We start from the raw sequence: 18,237 nt of genomic DNA, 5'->3' as shown, positions 1-18,237 counted from the left end.
ATCGGCCAGGAGTTCTGACCCAGATGTAGCCACGAGGGTCCGTGGTACCATAAGTCATGCTGTACGAGCGCGGCGGGCAAAAGGCCACGAGACGCAGCGTCGGCGGGATTGTCGGCCGACGGGACGTGGCGCCAGCGGTCCGCGGGTATGCGGCGCAAAATCTCACTGACACGGTTCGAAACGAAGGTTTTCCATTCGTGCGGAGATGAGTGTAGCCATGCTAGCACGATGGATGCGTCGGACCAAGCGTAGACCTGGTCGAAGCGAACACGACCACTGTAAGTGAGCATTACCTTTTCAATTAATTTAGATAAGAGGACTGCCGCCATTAGTTCGAGGCGAGGAATAGTGAGACGCACACTCAACGGTGCGACGCGAGTTTTGGCTATAATCAGATGAGTTTGAATGAAATCTTCTTGATCTTTGTAACGAATATATACACATGCTCCGAAACCCTTCTCGGAAGCGTCAGCAAAACCGTGAATTTGTATCGGTTCGGGATTGGTATTGTTAAATATATAACGCGGAAATGAGATTTGTGAGATGAGTGGGAGTTCGTCAACGAAAGAAGACCACGAATTTACTATGTCAACAGGCGGCGTCTCATCCCAATCGACTTTGGCTATCCATAAGAGTTGAATCAAATGTTTGGCAAACAATGTGACCGGTGATAATAGCCCGAGGGGGTCGTATATTTTTGCTATTTCTGAAAGAATGACACGCTTTGTACACTTAATCGATGAAACTTGGACTTTAAAATTGAATGAATCAGATTTAGGGTTCCACTGTAGGCCCAGAACCTTAACCTTTTTGTCGATCTCCATTTCAGCGAAGAGAACGTTCTCCGGCCGCTCACCATGAGACTCTGATGGCAGCACCGCAGCGAGTAACGCTGGTGAGTTGCTGTGCCATTTGCGCAATTCAAACCCAGCCGCCCCACAAATACCTATCAGCTCTTGTTGTAGCGCGAGTGCGCTGACTTCAGAGTCCTCGCCAGATACGACGTCGTCAACGAAAACATCGTTAAGTAAAACGGGCGACGCGAGTTTGAACCGCTCGGCCTCATCTTGAGCGAGTTGTTTTATTGTACGCAGAGCGAGGTAAGGTGACGATTTCACACCGAATGTGACTGTACGCAAACGGTAGTCACGAATAGTTTGCTCTGGTGATGTGCGCCACACAATACGCTGAAAATCTTTGTCACTTTCACGAACAAGTATATTACGATACATTTGTTTTATGTCGGCAGTAAGCGCGATTGAATGGACACGAAATTTAAGAAGGACGTCCACTATGTCCATGTGAAGCTTAGGACCCGTTAGTAAAACGTCATTGAGCGAATACCCACTAGTTGAGCGACAACCGGCGTCGTACACCACACGTGTAGGCGTCGACTCACTCGATTCTTTGACCACGCAGTGGTGCGGAATGTAATAACTTTCACTAACTGAAGGTTGATCATCGACGAGCTCCATGTGGTTGAGGTCTACGTATTCCTGGAGACAAGCGTGGTAATCAGCCTTCAACTTGAGGTTGCGTTCTAACCGATATTCTAGTTTATGAAACCGAGCTAGCGCAATGGACCGCGACTCGCCGAGAGACGGTGCGTCGGGCTTAAACGGGAGGGCGACCACGTATCGCCCGTCCGCATTACGAGTGTGCGTCTTTTGAAAAAAGGATTCGCACAACTCCTCATCTGGAGTGTAACTCCGTTTCTCTGGTATTGATTCCAGCTCCCAAAATCTCTGAAGGTTGTCGTTGTCAAACGAGCTAAAACACACTTGAAATGAAGTTGGAACAGAAGAATCTAAATCTAATTTGCCTAAAAGTAAATAACCGAACACACTATTCATAGCGATCGGCGTGCCCGGCGGGCCTACGATAGTGTTGCCTAGTAACACGTGGGATAGTATATCCGCTCCTAGTAACATTTCAACAGGCTGGGGCGTATGAAAGTCCGGATCAGCTAACTTCAGATTTTTCAAATGTGACCACCCGGTATACGGTAAAGGTACACTTGGCATTTTTGGAATTAATTCGGGCAAAATTAACGCATTTACCGGAATGACAGGTTGTTGTTGACCTTTAGGCGCAATGGAACACGAAACTAAACCTTTTGGATGCACGGGTCCGGTGTCACCAATACCGAACACCGGCACGTTGCTATGCCGGCGCGCTAGACCTAAGCGCTGCACACAAGCTTCGGTAATAAACGATGCCTGGCTCCCCGTGTCTACCATGCATCTAACAGTGGAAATCGTCATATTATTACCTATGACAATATCCACTAGTGCTGTCGATAACAACACTGTTCCAGTGCGAGCGAGAGGTAAGTTAGATGCGCAATTTCCGTGTACCGCGATCGGAGTCGGCTTCTCCTGCATAGGAGTGAGCGGAACAACAATAGGTTGCTTGGTTTCGCTTGCAACCGCTAGCGCTTGAGCCGGTTGATTCGTAAAATGTAATAAACTATGATGTCGTTTATGACACGTTCTACACACAAAATTAGAAATGCAATTTTTTACGTCGTGACCGACATTCAAACAATTATAACAAACACTTTTGTTTTGTACAAGGGAATACCTATCCTGCGGGGAAAGATTTAAAAACTCTGCACATTTTGTCAAAATGTGTGAACCGTTACACTTCAAGCAAGTTCGAACCTTATTACCATCGACCGTAGGTCGAGTTTGGTCTAATGACACGTTGGCGGCAAACGATCGCTTTACCGGCGCAAAACTGTTCGGACTTACATTGTAGCTACGCGGCTGTAATGGCAGCGGATTACCTACCCGCGATATCTGTTTGTTAGCGTGCTGTGCGGAGGTACTTGAGGAGCTAGGAGATACCATTTCTTCCGCGGCGATTTCATGTTGTAAATATGAAACCAATGTGTCTACTTCTGGAATATCGGATGGCTTGGCCAATGAACGTTCGAATCCCTTTCTCATACTACTCGGAATTTTACGTAGTAAAATTTGTAGGAGAACGAAACTCCACTCATGAGTCGGAAAGTCCATGACCTCTAACGCCTTCATGTTTTCCTGATAGACATTTAACAATTTTCGTACACTATACGGAGATCTATCTGAACACGATTCTATGTCTAAAATTCGATCTAGATGTTTCGACGCAATTACCCTTTTATTTTCGTAGCGGGTTAACAATATTTCTAACGCGATCGGGTAGTTATCTTCCGTGATAGGTATGGATTTGATCAGGTTATACGGTTCGTTTTTAACTGCAAGTAGAAGATATCTAAGTTTCTCTGCTTTAGAGTAGGCATTGTTGCTATGCACTAACGATTTGAATAAATCATAAAATGATGGCCAATCCGTAGGATCGCCTTTGAATTCAGGTAAAGGTAAAGTAGGTAAATTTCTTTTATCGTTACCAATTGCATCAAATGAACAATTACTTGACCGATTGAAACGGCGCTGACGCTCATCCATCGACTTTAACGAGTTTAAGTGACCGACAATTTCGTAGTATAAGTCATTAAAATCATTACGAATCTTTATGTTATCATCTTTGCTAAATGATTTGGATCTGATGAGAAACTTTTCAATTTTAGTCTGAACCTTTGTAAACTTTCTTTGGTGAGCCGCTAGGTCTATAGTACGCGAGCGAAATTGTTGTTCGTTCGTCTTCGCGAGTAGAATGATACGTTTGAGTTCATCAAGAATTAAATCCCTTTCGAAAATATCTTGTTCACACGGCGATAATTCTTCACCTTCCGACATTTTGCGAAACAAAAGATGGCGGGGGACGCTAAGAATCGAACGCGTAATTTTACAATTTGAAAATGAGTACGTAAATACTGCTAAATAACACGACACAAACTGGAAAATATGTATCCGGTTCGAATGGACCAAATTTATGATTAGGATATGGCCTAGGTCTGTCGACTTACCGTGAATCGTCCCGCAACCACATCCGAAGGTCCTGGTCGAGGATGAGTATTGCCGACAGAATCAGTTCATCTATCCTTCACATGTAGAAAGTCATAGGTCACTGTCACTATTTTCCAGTTTTTTATATGAAAGGGGGAACTTTATTTAAATATAATGCGCGTTCCGATGCGGCTACAGCGGCTTCGCGCGAAAAACTCTGTTTTTGTTTTTTGCCGCACTAACAGGCAGGCAAGTGGTGGCGCTAGTGTCGCGCCGAAGAACCATTTCCCACGGAAATGGTGCATTCCGATACACACAACATGTCGCAGACCCAGTACAAGAAAAAACAAGAAATGAATAATACATATAAACCAAATTGTGTCGCGTTACGTACTCAAAGAATAAAAAAAAAATTATTCACAATAAAAAAAAAATAATAATAATATAAATATGTATTTTAGAACAAACTGTTACGGGACGGAACATCAGTAGACATTGATCGGTACGATGTCACGGACAGCGTAATAGGGAACGGTAAATTAAACAATAACACCAACTAAGTGCAAGTCGATAAGCTGTGTACAGTTTACAAATCGAACTAACTAGTACTTCAAATGTTCCAGTTACAACCAGTCGAAGAGTGTTGTAGAAATTCCAAACTGGGCTTCTCGCGTCAAAGTGTGGCACTAGTTCGGTAAACTTAGTAAGTCATGATATACCATTTAAACATAGGTATCTATAGGAAGAGTACGTTGCGAACATTGGTTACTTAGTATTTTTTCTATTAAATACTACATTAATTAAGTTCTATCTAATTATTGTGTATTTTATTATTTTTATTATTTAAAACATACACTAATAAATGTTTGTCCGGGCACGTTTTAGTGGTATGCATAATTTGGATAGGAAACATTCCTTGACTACTTTGGGCACGGAGGAATAAGTACAGTATAAGCTCCTTATTCGCGCTTTCTACAGTCGTGTTTTCACTATTCGCGGATTAAAAAAATGCGACCCAATTCCTACATTCGTGGCTAAAGATTTCTTTATTCGCGGGTCTAATCGGTACATACGAAATGATAAAAAGAAAATATGTAGGTATCGAACCGCATATCCTTTTTAGGCGCGCTTTTCCATGCTCACGGCTTTTGTATTCGCGGCATATTCACGGAACATATACCCCGCTATTAAAGAGTTATACACTGTATTAAACAAATCGATTCTTATTAAAGCATCTATGGACATCATCTTATCTAATAGGACGAATAATTTCTGGTTAGATTTGAAGCTCAATTTTCTTTGGTTTTCGGATATTTTTTTATGAAAGTTTCTCTAGGAGGATTATTGAGAATTCGAACTTCATATGCATTTTTTGTGATACGTACTCAAACGTACTCTTTAATAAAATAAACAAGCGAATCACTAACATAATAAATAGTTTAATGTAATATTTGGTGTAACGCTCTTTCTAACAGAAGTTTTTAACGGTCGATATCAATTTTACGCTTCAGAATTTCAATATCCAACAATAAACAGAAAGACAAAAAATGTAACATAATATCTCCGCAATTTATCTTCCCTATCTCAGAAGTTTAGCAACTTTTAATAACTTCGTAGGCAGATGGATGAATTAGCCGAATTACCCACAACAAATTGAAAGCAATTTTGTAATTTTAAAAGTTTTAATACGAAACAGAGAAATATTGTCTCCGGAGAAATGAATGTCCGCGTTAGAACGCTAAATCATAATATTAAATGGAACGCGAGATAAATGTGTGACTTATATTTATTTGTATTTTTATGTTTTGTTTCTTTTCAGTTGACAGATTTTGTGTTGCATCTACACAGAGAGCAATAACGTTGTCGCCTTAAATAAAAACATGGCTTTTACTAATCCTTGTAAATTTGCATTTATCTATAGTCTATCTATCGTTAAATAGTTTTAATATATTTCAATGGATTTTCATCAAATAATGTAATATACTGTAAGGTTTGTTGTGAAGTCACCTGGTACTAGTGGTAGGACCACTTGTGAGGCCGCACGGGTAGGTACCACCACCCTGCCTATTTCGGCCGTGAAGCAGTAATGCGGTTTGGTTTGAAGGGTGGGGCAGTCGTTGTAACTATACTTGAGAGCTCAGAGCTTATAACTCAAGATGGGTGGCGCATTTACGTTGTAGATGTCTATGGGCTCCAGTAACCACATAACACCAAATGGCCTCTGAGGTCGCCACCCATCTAAACAAAAAAAAAAGGTGACTGTGTAATATAAAAATTAACATGTTAAAAAAATTCGGATTTCCATATAGCAACATTATTGGTGGGAGCAATGGCGGCAGTGGATACGGGTCATATTAAAAAAGGCAAAGGTAGTAAAGCGTGTAATCAACAAGACAACCAGTAAAAAGAAGAACGATTCGTTTAAAATAAAAACATGTGATTATGTGAACGACATCTAAATTCACCCAGGGAGCCTGGACACATACATATAAGTGTGTTTATGTTATGCATAAAGTATCTTTCGACTACGTTATTTGTAAGTAATACGTAATTTTGCATTGGAAGGCCATTTAAAATTTGAAATTTAGAAAAAATATCACAACAAAAAACTTCTTCAACTATAATATATGAATGGAGTAAAAATAATTGAAGTTCAATTAAAAACATCTAACTGATGATGGTAATACCAAATGAAACGCGTCTTTAATTACATATATAAATATCGCGTGTTAAGCGAAAGCTCGCTTAAACCAAATAGCCTCCCCCCTGTACGTAGTAGTTTAGTTGGCTATTTTATAAGGTGCATTCGTATCTTTTTTTTTCCTACCTAAGCTGATAGCCTTGAGAGACTATTTCAGCGTAACCTTAGCTAGTAGTTGAGCTCACGGGGCTCAAACCGGAGTGATACTAACACTGACCCTAGCAAGAGCAGTGCTTCGCAGAATCTACCACCGGATCGGAAACGCAACCCACTTAGAAGATTCGGCGAGAAACTCATTGAGCTGTGTCTATGAGTTAATTCGCTCGTCGAGCCCTTCGTCGCAAGCGACGGGTTCGACGAGGACGGTGACCGGCATTTGTATCATTGCGTTGCTTTTTTCTGATACAAAACTGTCACGTGTTTCTGTTTAAAGGACATTATAACCAAAATTTAAATGCAACTGAAATCCGAAGCGCGTGTCTGAGTAGTTGCCCCAGTAACAACAGGTGGAATTTGAACAAGTGCCACCTACACTAATAAAAAACTTGATACCCTCCCGACTTAATTGAGGCTATCAATTATTCACAAAGGTTTACCTTTTAGTTTTCTATCAATTACTGTGTTATTTAACTATCACAAACGGTGCTTTTATTACAGTATCTAAACGCTATTATCTCCAAATTTATTGAATCTAATTCGATAGGAAACGGTTAATCACAGGTATCGTTTTTAAACAGCCGTTTTTTTTTTATTCATTAAAACCTCCAATTATTTTTTGTTTAATGTATTTTAAATATGTAGCGCGTGTTCGTGTTTAGTTTAAGTATAATGATTAGGGGCGTGTTGACCACTCGATGGGTTCGATATTACGCTATATCAAACGCAATTCATCCAGAAAGGATTCGTCATTACACCACTAATATAGGATGGAATTTAACCGATTTAAAGAAAGAAGATAGAACTATTAGTATGCGTTTTTTTCGATACGAGAACATGAAAACCATTCGCGTTCAAATGTGCCTTCCTAATTATTTTTATTTCCTACCTAAGCTGATGGTCTTAAGAGACCATTTCAGCGTAGCCTTAACTAGTAGGTGAGCTCACGGGGCTCGAATCTGACGACGTTGCTAACACTAACCCTAGCAAGGGCAATGCTTCGCAGAATCTACCACCGGATCGGAAACGCGACCCACTGATAAGATCCGGCGAGAAACTCAGTGGGTTGAGTCTGTGGGTTAATTTACTTGCTGAGCACTTCATTGCAAGCGACGGGTTCAACGAGAACGATGATCGGTCCTTCTTAATGTTATACTATACGCGATGTATTTTAAATATTAGGTTTCAGGAAAATTGCGGGGTCAACGAACTTGAGGAAACGCCTCTCAATGCGGATTCAGAAAATACGAACATAATACAATGATAAAAGAATCTTCAAGTTCGGACATTAGTAAGATCTACATAAATATGTTGAGTTAGTATTTCATTGTAAGGACTAATTAGAAAATGCCTTTTAGATGTCAATGTTTAATTTTGCAACACCCCAAATACATATAGAACAAGATATAGAACTCATTCCAATCTTCTGATATGTTTCTGACGTTGATCAGGCCACATGAGAAGACATATAAATACATATTTTAGATGTTTTTGCCTTAGTACCACTGTTTTAGAAGGAAAAGGAAGGAAGGAAAGCTTTTGTATCATTAATAGAACATTAATAATAATATACCTATGCCTTTTTTATGAACGCTTGGGTTTTGTGTTCATGTGCCCCCATAAACTAATATAATATGCGTTATAATAAATATTACGGCTACGAATCACAAATAAGGAAGATGAAAATCAACTTATATCGAATAAGTTAGAGTACATTATTAATTGTTGTTTATTACATGTTAAATTCGTAATACAAATCAAGAATTACTTGGTACATTATGACCTACTAAATTAACAATGTTTGACTTTGTTTTGCTGATGCGTTATGTAAGAAAGTCAAATTAATGTTCAGTTATTTTGTTTCAATGTTTTCGGGATTTTCTTATGTGAAAACGATTACCTAGTCGGATCCCTTTTATTCGATAACAACGCCTTTTGTATAATTTAAAGCTGCACATTGACTGATTTTCAGAGTAAATAAAACTTTTTAGTGTGCAATAAACAATTTAATGTCATAAAATAATTATACCTAATTTTTTATCTCGATCCCTGAATATCTTTGATTCCTGACTGTTAATAGTTCCAAACGTGTTTGATTTCATTTTTATTATACAACTAGCTTTTACCCGCGACTCCGCCCGCGTGGAATAGTTACTTTAGCATAACGTTAAATTTTACCCCCACATACCACCCATTTCATTTACGTAGAAAGTAAAAATATTTTGAAACATTCTTTATTGGTGCTCCACTTGTATTGGTCTTACCGTCATGTTATATAGCCTATAGCCTTCCTCAATAAATGGGCTATGTAACACTGAATTTTTTTTTCAGATCGGACCAGTAGTATTTCCTGAGATTAGCACGTTCAAACAAACAAACTCTTCAGCTTTATAATATTAACTAGCGACCCGCCCTCGCTTCGCTTCGGAAACTGTAATTTATTAGTGATTTCTCCCCTATTTAATGGATGTTATTATACATAGAAACCTTCCTCTTCAATCACTCTATCTATTAAAAAGATCCGCATCAAAATACGTTGCGTAGTTTTAAAGATTTAAGCATACATAGGGACAGAGAAAGCGACTTTGTTTTATAGTATGTAGTGATAAATAATAATAATACTATCATTATTATTTATATTAATAGATATATGTTATTCATTCATCATCTCGTTCGTGAATACGCATTAGATAACTTATGTACATACTTCTAATATACCGGATGATAGGATTTGAGCTTCGGCATAAGCGCATTACTTGATGCGATTACACCCGATGCTGTGTGTCGTCTATCTAACTAATTGCAACGCTGATAGCTTCGTTGATTGACTGTTTATCGGTTAGCTACATGTTCCGTCGCTATGAATTAAAAATCACACATATCATTTCCGGTTAGCCTTTACGAAAATGCATTGATTGGGAATTCCATAAGCAACATAATAATAACTTAAAATATGTATATCATAATGTAATTGCTTGGCATTTTATTTTAAACCATATTTTCATATAATACCTTAATATATTAACGTGTTAACATAGTTCTATGATTTTTTTTAGTGTACAAATGGGTGGACGAGCTCACAGCCCACTTGGTGTTAAGTAGTTACAGGAGCCCAAGACATTTATAACGTAAATGCCGCCCCCCACCTTGAAGTTTGAGTTCTAAGATCTCAGTCAAGATTTTACAGTACAACGGCTGCCCCATCCTTCAAACCGAAACGCATTACTGCTTTACAGCTGAAATAGGCAGAGTGGTGGTACCTACCCGTGCGGACTCAGAAGAGGTCCTACCACCAATAAAAAATACCACCAAAATAGTAACACCAGTAATACTTTCTTTAATACCTCTATACAGGGTGTCCCAAAAAGAATGGATAATCCTTAAACCCCGCAAGGGACAACTCTCCAGCGCTCAGAAAAAAATATCTAAAAAAAAGAATTCCAAGTGATACCCAAAATATGTTTTTTTTTAGAAAAACATACGTTATTTTTAGTTTACTTCACATTCATGTGCACAACGGCCACAAAGTTATGAAATTTGTGGCGTTTTTGGTGTCATCGTGTTCCTGATAGACAAGAGGTCCTACCACTAGTAATTATGTAAATTAAAATTTTTGCGGGTTTGATTTTTATTACACGATGTTATTCCTTCACCGTGGAAGTCAATCGTGAACATTCGTTAAGTACGTATTTCATTAGAAAAAATTGGTACCCGCCTGCGGTATTGGAACATCGTTGCATCGCAACGCAATCGCATCGAAATTTTGATCGTATCCAAAAGGATATGCATCCAATGTTCTGCATTCGAGTACTTTTGTTTGTGCACAGCAAACATAATTAATTCAGTAAATGAATTCTTCTTTTTCTCCTCCTTATCCCACTAGGTAGGGTTAGCACAGCTAATTTTTCTCTTCAATTCTCTTCTATCAGCCGTTATCTCAACACTCACTCCTCTCTCTCATATCGTCATTCACACACTCTATCTGTCTTCTTCGGTCGACCTCGTCCCCCTCTACCTTGCACTACCATTTCCATACATCTCTTAGTCACATGCATCTTCTCTCTACGCATTACATGTCCATACCAAGCTAATCCAGTAGTATTCAACTTATTAACCTGTAATTCATTTACTGCAATTCTTAATTACTGAATAAGTTGAATACCACCGGATTTCTGACATTCAGTTACAAAAAATATATTTTTTAAACTACCACCTGACAACCCTGTCTCCAATGCAAACCATCAATCATGGTTCCTCGCGGTAGCTGGTATAACGGTATCTCAACAATGTTGCCTTACAACTCTTATACCTGAGTTTGGTAAATACAATACTTCGATTTATTGTAGTCTTAGACTTGCACTGAACAGTCTCATAAAATCGAAGGAACATTGACGCGATTTTGTAATAGTAAACTAGCGACATTCTTACGAGCCGAAAATGCAGAAATACAATAATGTCGTTATGTAATCCACAACTGAACAGTATCGTGAAGCTAATGCTAGCTAGTCAACAGAAAATCTAATGCAACTATACCTATATGTAATTCCGCCAAAACTTGTATTTTTTATTTTATACTAGCTGAGTCCCACGATCTTACCCGTGGTTATTGTCGTACCGCGGGTGACGCTAGTCTAAAAAAAGTAACCTAACTAACTCCTTATATCATCAGCTACCTATTAGTGAAAGTTTCGTCAAAATCGGTCCAGCCATTCCAGAGATTAGCCGGAACAAACAGACAGAGAGACAAACAGACAAAAATTGTAAAAAAAATTATTGTGGTATATGTACTGTATATATGTATTCATATGCATGTAGTAAAAAGTGGTTATTTGTATATTACAAACAGATACTCCAATTTTATTTATATGTATAGATATATTATTGCTTAAATGGGTGGACGAGTTCACGGCCCACCTGGTGTTGTTAAAAGGCTATCGGAACACATAGACAACAACAACTTAAAAGCCAGCCCAACCACCTTGAGATATGATTTCCTAAGTCTTCAGCGGTAGGCAGCGGCTTGGCTATGCCCCTGGCATTGCTGATGTCCATGGGCCACGGTAACCACTCACCATTAGGTGGGCCGTATGCTCGTCTGCCTACAATAGTAATAAAAAAGGGTCTTAGTTTTTGTAGTACAACGGCTGCCCTACTCTTTAAACCGAAATGCTTTACTGATTTACGGCAGAAATAAGCAGGGTAGTGGTACCTTTCGGCGCGCACTGCGGTACCGTAGGTCTGGTGTAGCCGGTGTGGTGGAGCTCGATGGGGTTTAGTCGGTAGTCGTTCTGCGGGACAAGTGCTTCGCGCGCCTTTTTCAAGGCGTAGTCTCTTGCGAGGGATTCGGGGAGGTGGAGGACCTTCTCGTCCCCCTCTTCCTCTCAGGAGGCGCCGGAGTCCGACATAACCCGGTTCGTTACCCCCCGGACCGGGTATCCGTAAATGGATTCCCCAGCGTTAAAAAAAAAAAAAAAAAAAAAAAAAGGGTAGTGGTACCTATCCGCGTGGACTCACAAGCCATCCTACAACCCGTAATTACGCAAATTATAATTTACGCGGGTTTTATTTTTATTACACGATGTTATTCCTTCACCGTGGAAGTCAGTCGTGAATATGCTTTGAGATTAGCAACATTCGAGTAGGCAATTAGAAGTGTTGTAAATATATTTCACACAATATATTGCGGTAGTATAATTTTATTAGTAAAAAATATACATATAAAATAAATACAAAATTTTGCGAAATTATTAATTAAAAATTTACAATCGCCTTTCATCTTGAAAGCCACAAGGAAGGAATACCAGGGATTCATAATACATAAAGTTTTCTGTGGATCGAAGATAAAAAAAACGTGTGGCACTCGGGAACTGCGGCGGTAAAGCTATTGCATAGCATTTTTTATCAACTTATGCAATTATAATTTGACAATGATAATTTAATATTAAAACAATAATAAAACAAGACCACGCTATATTAAACATTAATAAAAGCAAAACATTAACTGTCCCCTTCACACTCATAAACTAGACCGCGCGAGAGAGAGATGGGCAGACTTTTCATGATGCGCATGCAGTGTGACGTCACGCCACGCGCTTATTCACAAACACTACACAAGCGCAACGTGTGAATGTGTTCAACGCGAGCTACATAGTAGGCGTAGCGGGGGTGTCAGGTTATTTTCGTTACGGAATTTCTTGATTCAGTCGCCGCGCTCAAAGCATGCGATAAAATTTATGCAATAGCTTAAAAATATTTTCTACATTCTGTTAAGGAGTAACTAATCGCAAATAAGGACTTTCCGGTAGTTCTTTTAATCCAGATTCACACGAAAACCACTTTTTAGATTCCTATGAAACAGTTTGTATTCAAAATCGAATGACCGCAATAAAACATACTTACATACACTTGGTTTTTATGAAAAGAATCGAAGATGTTCTCAAATATAACATCGTTGAAAACTCGGGACTCATTCAAGCAATTAAAAAATAAATTAATGATTTTATTAAATTTGTTAGACATACTTCTACCATAACCATTAAAACAAAAAAAAAATAAAGCGGAAAATCAATTGCAACAATACGTACATAAGTTTCTTCATGTATCTCCTTCTCGCTGACAATAACGTGTAAGATTCTTTTTGCCCGCCTGTGGGCAATATTTTCATTTTCACAACTTTCGACTTCATTCGGATTAGGCGGTGACTTTAAAAGTGTAATATATAGAATATTACAAGCACTGCACTATGCCACCGCTTCCGAACGGTGAAGTTCCTAAAATTAAAGAAAGATCTATGAAGGAATGTATTTACAGGGAAACGATCGCTCAGTGACTACAAAACGTATACTGAAGAAGGATAAGTGTCGCAAAAATTAACGTTAACCATATTAGTGAGTCATGCAAATGCTGAAGCTGTTATAAGGAAAACAAATAAAGTGTTAAAACAATAATAATACTATATACTACAAAAGCTTACTTTAATGCGTACTACATCTATAAAACAACATAGATTCGCATTCAAACGAACAAATTTTTGTGACGTATTTTTTTGTACGTGTGAGCATGTAAGTCGTCTATTATCAAAGGTGGCAATCTGTGCATTTGGACAAAAAAATTGTTATTGATATGGCGATACAGATTGATTTGAATATAATCGTCTCCTTCAAAGAATACGGTTCAAAACCTGCATTAAATAAAGTATTAACTTAACCTGTTATTTATCTAAGATGTCGTTCAGAAGAGTTTTGTGACTGCCAATGGAATACAAAGTCAATAATTCGTTTTTCTGATTTACCAATAATTGTCCAAAAGTCACATTGCCGGCTTTGATAATAGTCGACTCATGTATTCTTCTACATCTACAACATACAGATTTCGGTTATTTCGATTCATTTGTCAAAGACGAACGAACTAGCCTATCTGGTCAAAAGTCGATTTGTTTGAGTTGCTACCATTACGTTCTGTCACATAAAATGATTTAGGGTTAAATTTTAGAAGAAGAATAAATAATCTTCCGCATAATAATATTTTTGTCGCCACATATTACATGAGGTTTTCATTTTATTATTAACTTTTGTACTTACAAAATTACTCGCTACATAGGTATTTATTTTATATTAGCGACCCGCCCTCGCTTCGCTTCGGAAACATTAAATTTTATTAGTGATAGCTGAGTCCCAGAGGGTGTCCCGCCCCGCGGCGTCACCCGCGGTACGATAATAAGCGCGGGTGAAGCCGCGGGGCGAGGCTAGTCTAAAAAGTAGCCTAAGTTACTCCTTGTATCATCAGCTATCTATCAGTGAAAGTCTCGTCAAAATCGGTCCAGCCGTTACAGTGATTAGCCGGAACAAACGGACAGACAGACAAAAATAAAAAAATAAAAATTTTGGTATATGTACTGTGGTATATATGCTTACGCATTTAGTAAAAAGGGGTTATTTTATTATTACAAATATTATTATTACAAATATTAGATTATAGTTATTTCATTGCAACTAATAAATAAACAGTGAAAACGACGTAACTCCCACATTTAAATCATGTTTTTTTTTATACCTGCTCTAGTGACCTCGAGGGGTCATGCTGGATTCACCGATCTTGGTTAATGACCTTAACACACTATTGAGGAAACACAGCTAATACTTTCCGATGTTAGTCATTATCAATTAAGCTGAATATATTATTCATCATAATCTATGTCTCATGCAATAGTTATCCAAATTATGTACACATAATGCAGAAATATCTGTAGACACGTCTGTGCCCTTGCTATTACTAGTATCCGTGAACCGCAATAACCATTAGAAGTAACATAATAAAACCGTCAATATTGGCCGATTCTTTATGAGCACGTCCGCGAATTATTCATATGTATAGGAAATATTGTGACGCACGCAACATCTTGCGTATTTGCGACGCGAATCATTCTTACGTGAAGGGTGGGACTGACAGTATATATAATGAAGATTCAGATCTATGTCTCAAAGTCGGCAGCGATATTCAGTTAGAGGTATCAATCCACTCTGGTAAACACATTGCCTATTAAAAGCAATTAAGTGATGTCTTTTTTTTTATTTTTTTTTTATTGCCTTTGTAGGCAGACGGGCATACGGCCCACCTGATGGTGAGTGGTTACCGTCGCCCATGGACTTCAGCAATGCCAGGGGTAGAGCCAAGCCGCTGCCTACCGCTTAATACTCTCCACAAGCCTCGTTTGAAGAAGGACATGTCATAGCGCTCGGGAAACACCGTGGAGGGGAGCTCATTCCATAGCCGGATGGTACGTGGCAAAAAAGATCTCTGGAAACGCATTGTGGATGAACGTAGTGGCTCCAGGTAGTATGGATGAACTCTACTCCGGTGGCGGGCGGTGCGATGGTAAAAACGAGATGCTGGTATCATCTCGAACAATTCCTCAGAGCACTCCCCATGGAACATACGGTACAAAATACAGAGGGAACCGAAGTCCCTCCGCAGACCCAGAGGCTCCAAAGGCTCCAGAGGCTGCATGCAAAATGTAATTTCACTGTGTCACACAGGTTGTGCCATAAGCACTGTTAAGCAAACTTATGTGAATTTTATTCTTTACCGGAATACATTTTGATGTTTATTTTTCTCGTATTCTATCCCTCCATACGTATTGTATGCGATAGAGCGAGTTATATAGTTCCTAAGCAGTACAGGAGGGCATTTTCTATTTCTTTGTTTCAGTTAAAGGATTCTTTTATAGTACCATCAAAGCAGGATAGCATCAACACTCGACACATCAACACAGCGAAACGGTGTGTTGATGTTAACAGAGTAGATGCATTTGCGAAGCAGCTGCCCTTGATCCGGTGGTAGGTTCTGCGAAGCACAGCTTTGCTAAGGCTAGTATTAGCAAATTGTCCCAGGTTGTTCCCGTGAGCGCATCTACCCGTTCACGCGTAGCTGGAATAGCACCTTTTTTCCCCCTACCTATACTGAGGCTATATCAGCTTCGTCCTAACGTGTAAGTGAGCTCACGGGACTCGAACCGGAGTGGTGCTAACACTGGCCCTAAAGCTGTGGGTTAATTCGCTCGTCGAGCCCTTCGTCACTAGCGACGAGTTCGACGAGTACGGTGACCGGTGCTTGTGGTACCTAAAAGCACCGTTAATAGATCAGGAGGATCCGTAATGACGTGTTTTGGGCGACGTCGACTGTTTACCATTCGGTCTACAGGATCGGGTATGTAATTTCCAGCGGCTACGACAAGAGGGTTCTCATATCGTGCCGCCTTCTCAAAGTGGCGCAGTGATGCCGACTGTTGATGCTTACTGACTGAGTCAAGCTCCAGGTCATCGTGGTGATCCACGTTCCTTAGGAACCATGGTGCTCCGATGGCTATCCTGTAAAATCGGGATTGAATAACCTGAACAGATTTCAAGTTGGTGCGGACCGCGTAAGCGAACACTACGCTTGCATACGTTATGACTTGCATACGTATGCAAGTTTTGTAGTGTTACAGCTCCTTAGGTAGGTGAATAGGTATCGAAATAAATAAATTACGCTATTTCGGTGGCACTCGGATTTAAATAAAAAACATCAACAAATTGATGCCTACATTGTAATTCAGAACAAAGCATAGTCGGGCTTCACTCTTATTAAATAAAACTGTGCCGAACGGATATTAATATTCAGGGAACAATCCAATATTTTCTGTTCAATAAACACACGCACTTTTTTTCTTCTTAATAAACAGTCACAGGTTTCCGTAAAGGGGATTGAGTTTCTAACATTTCCTAAACATTAATATTGGTATGAGTTTTGTCGACATATCGGAAGGCGGTACACAAACAATGAAACTCTGTAACATCAAACAAAGTATGTCATAAACAAAATTGATAAAGTACGAAGATAATTGAACGGAAGTCGAGTCGTATCTCTGTAGGCTAAGGTTTGTGTCCGTATGAAGATTACGCGGTCATATCGTCAAAGTATATACAATGTAATAAAACAAACGCTCTAATCTTGTTGCGGGGCAGACAAGTTTGTATCTACAATGAGTTTTTTTTATATTGCTTAGATGGGTGGACAAGCTCACAGACTAGTGGAGTGGTACCTACCCGCTCGAACTCACAAGAGGTCCTACCACCAGTACTTACGCAAATTATTATTTTTGCGGGTTGGATTTTTATTACACGATGTTATTCCTTCACCGTGGAAGTCAGTCGTGAACATTTGTTAAGTATGTATTTCATTACAAAAATTGGTACCCGCCTGCGGGATTCGAACACGGTTGCGTCACTCGATATGAATACACCGGACGTCTTATCCTTTAGGCCACGACGACTATAAAGTGTTGCAATCGGTACTGGGTTCAGTAGTTCAACTTGTCTTAGTAAGCTGCAGCTTCGCTCCGTGTGCGCATATTTTTTTTATTGCTTAGATGGGTGGACGAGCTCACAGCCCTCCTTTTGTTAAGTGGTTACTGGAGCGCATAGACATCTACAACGTAAATGCGCCACCCACTTTGAGATATAAGTTCTAAGGTCTCAAGTATAGTTACAACGGCTGCCGCACCCTTCAAACCGAAACGCATTACTGCTTCACGGCAGAAATAGGCAGGGTGGTGGTACCTACCCGTGCGGACTCACAAGAGGTCCTACCACCCGTAAAAAATATTATACTGTACATCTAAAATTAGAACAGACCGTGCAGTCTAGGATTATTATTATTATTTTTTATGGTCCGTGTAGGCAGACGAGCATACGGCTCACCTGATGGTGAGTGGTTACCATCGTTCATGAACATACCGTAACATACCGCTGCCTACTGAACATAATACCTATATTTTACTATTAAATAAATAATAGGCGACGACCAATCACGGTCGCCTGGCCCCACACTAGGATTTCCTGTACTATGTAAACCAGAGATATACAAGCATATTTACATTGAAATATATAGATTTTGAACACCTAGAGCAAAAAACTAAATCGTTGTATGAATATTTGTTTGAATTGTAAA

General features: G+C 39.3%; 1 protein-coding gene across 5 annotated transcripts in view; it reads right to left on the bottom strand.

Moving 5' to 3' along the window:
• The window catches only part of LOC101742414 (rap1 GTPase-activating protein 1), a 391,261-nt gene that overhangs the window by 178,420 nt on the left and 194,604 nt on the right, over positions 1-18,237 (bottom strand). For 3 of the 5 annotated variants that reach the window (XM_038019546.2, XM_062675434.1, XM_038019563.2), the window contains exon 2: positions 13,335-13,520. The exons of the other annotated variants lie outside the window; for them this stretch is intronic. In XM_038019546.2, the coding sequence (XP_037875474.1) occupies positions 13,335-13,435 (101 nt within the window). In that variant the 5' untranslated portion in view covers positions 13,436-13,520. The remainder of the gene's footprint in view (positions 1-13,334; positions 13,521-18,237) is intronic. 5 annotated transcript variants of the gene reach the window in all.

Source organism: Bombyx mori, chromosome 3 (genome assembly GCF_030269925.1).
Source record: "Bombyx mori chromosome 3, ASM3026992v2".
Taxonomy (NCBI): Eukaryota; Metazoa; Arthropoda; class Insecta; order Lepidoptera; family Bombycidae; genus Bombyx; species Bombyx mori.
The sequence above is the reverse complement of the archived record's forward strand: the minus strand, read 5'-3'. Positions and strand labels throughout refer to the sequence as shown.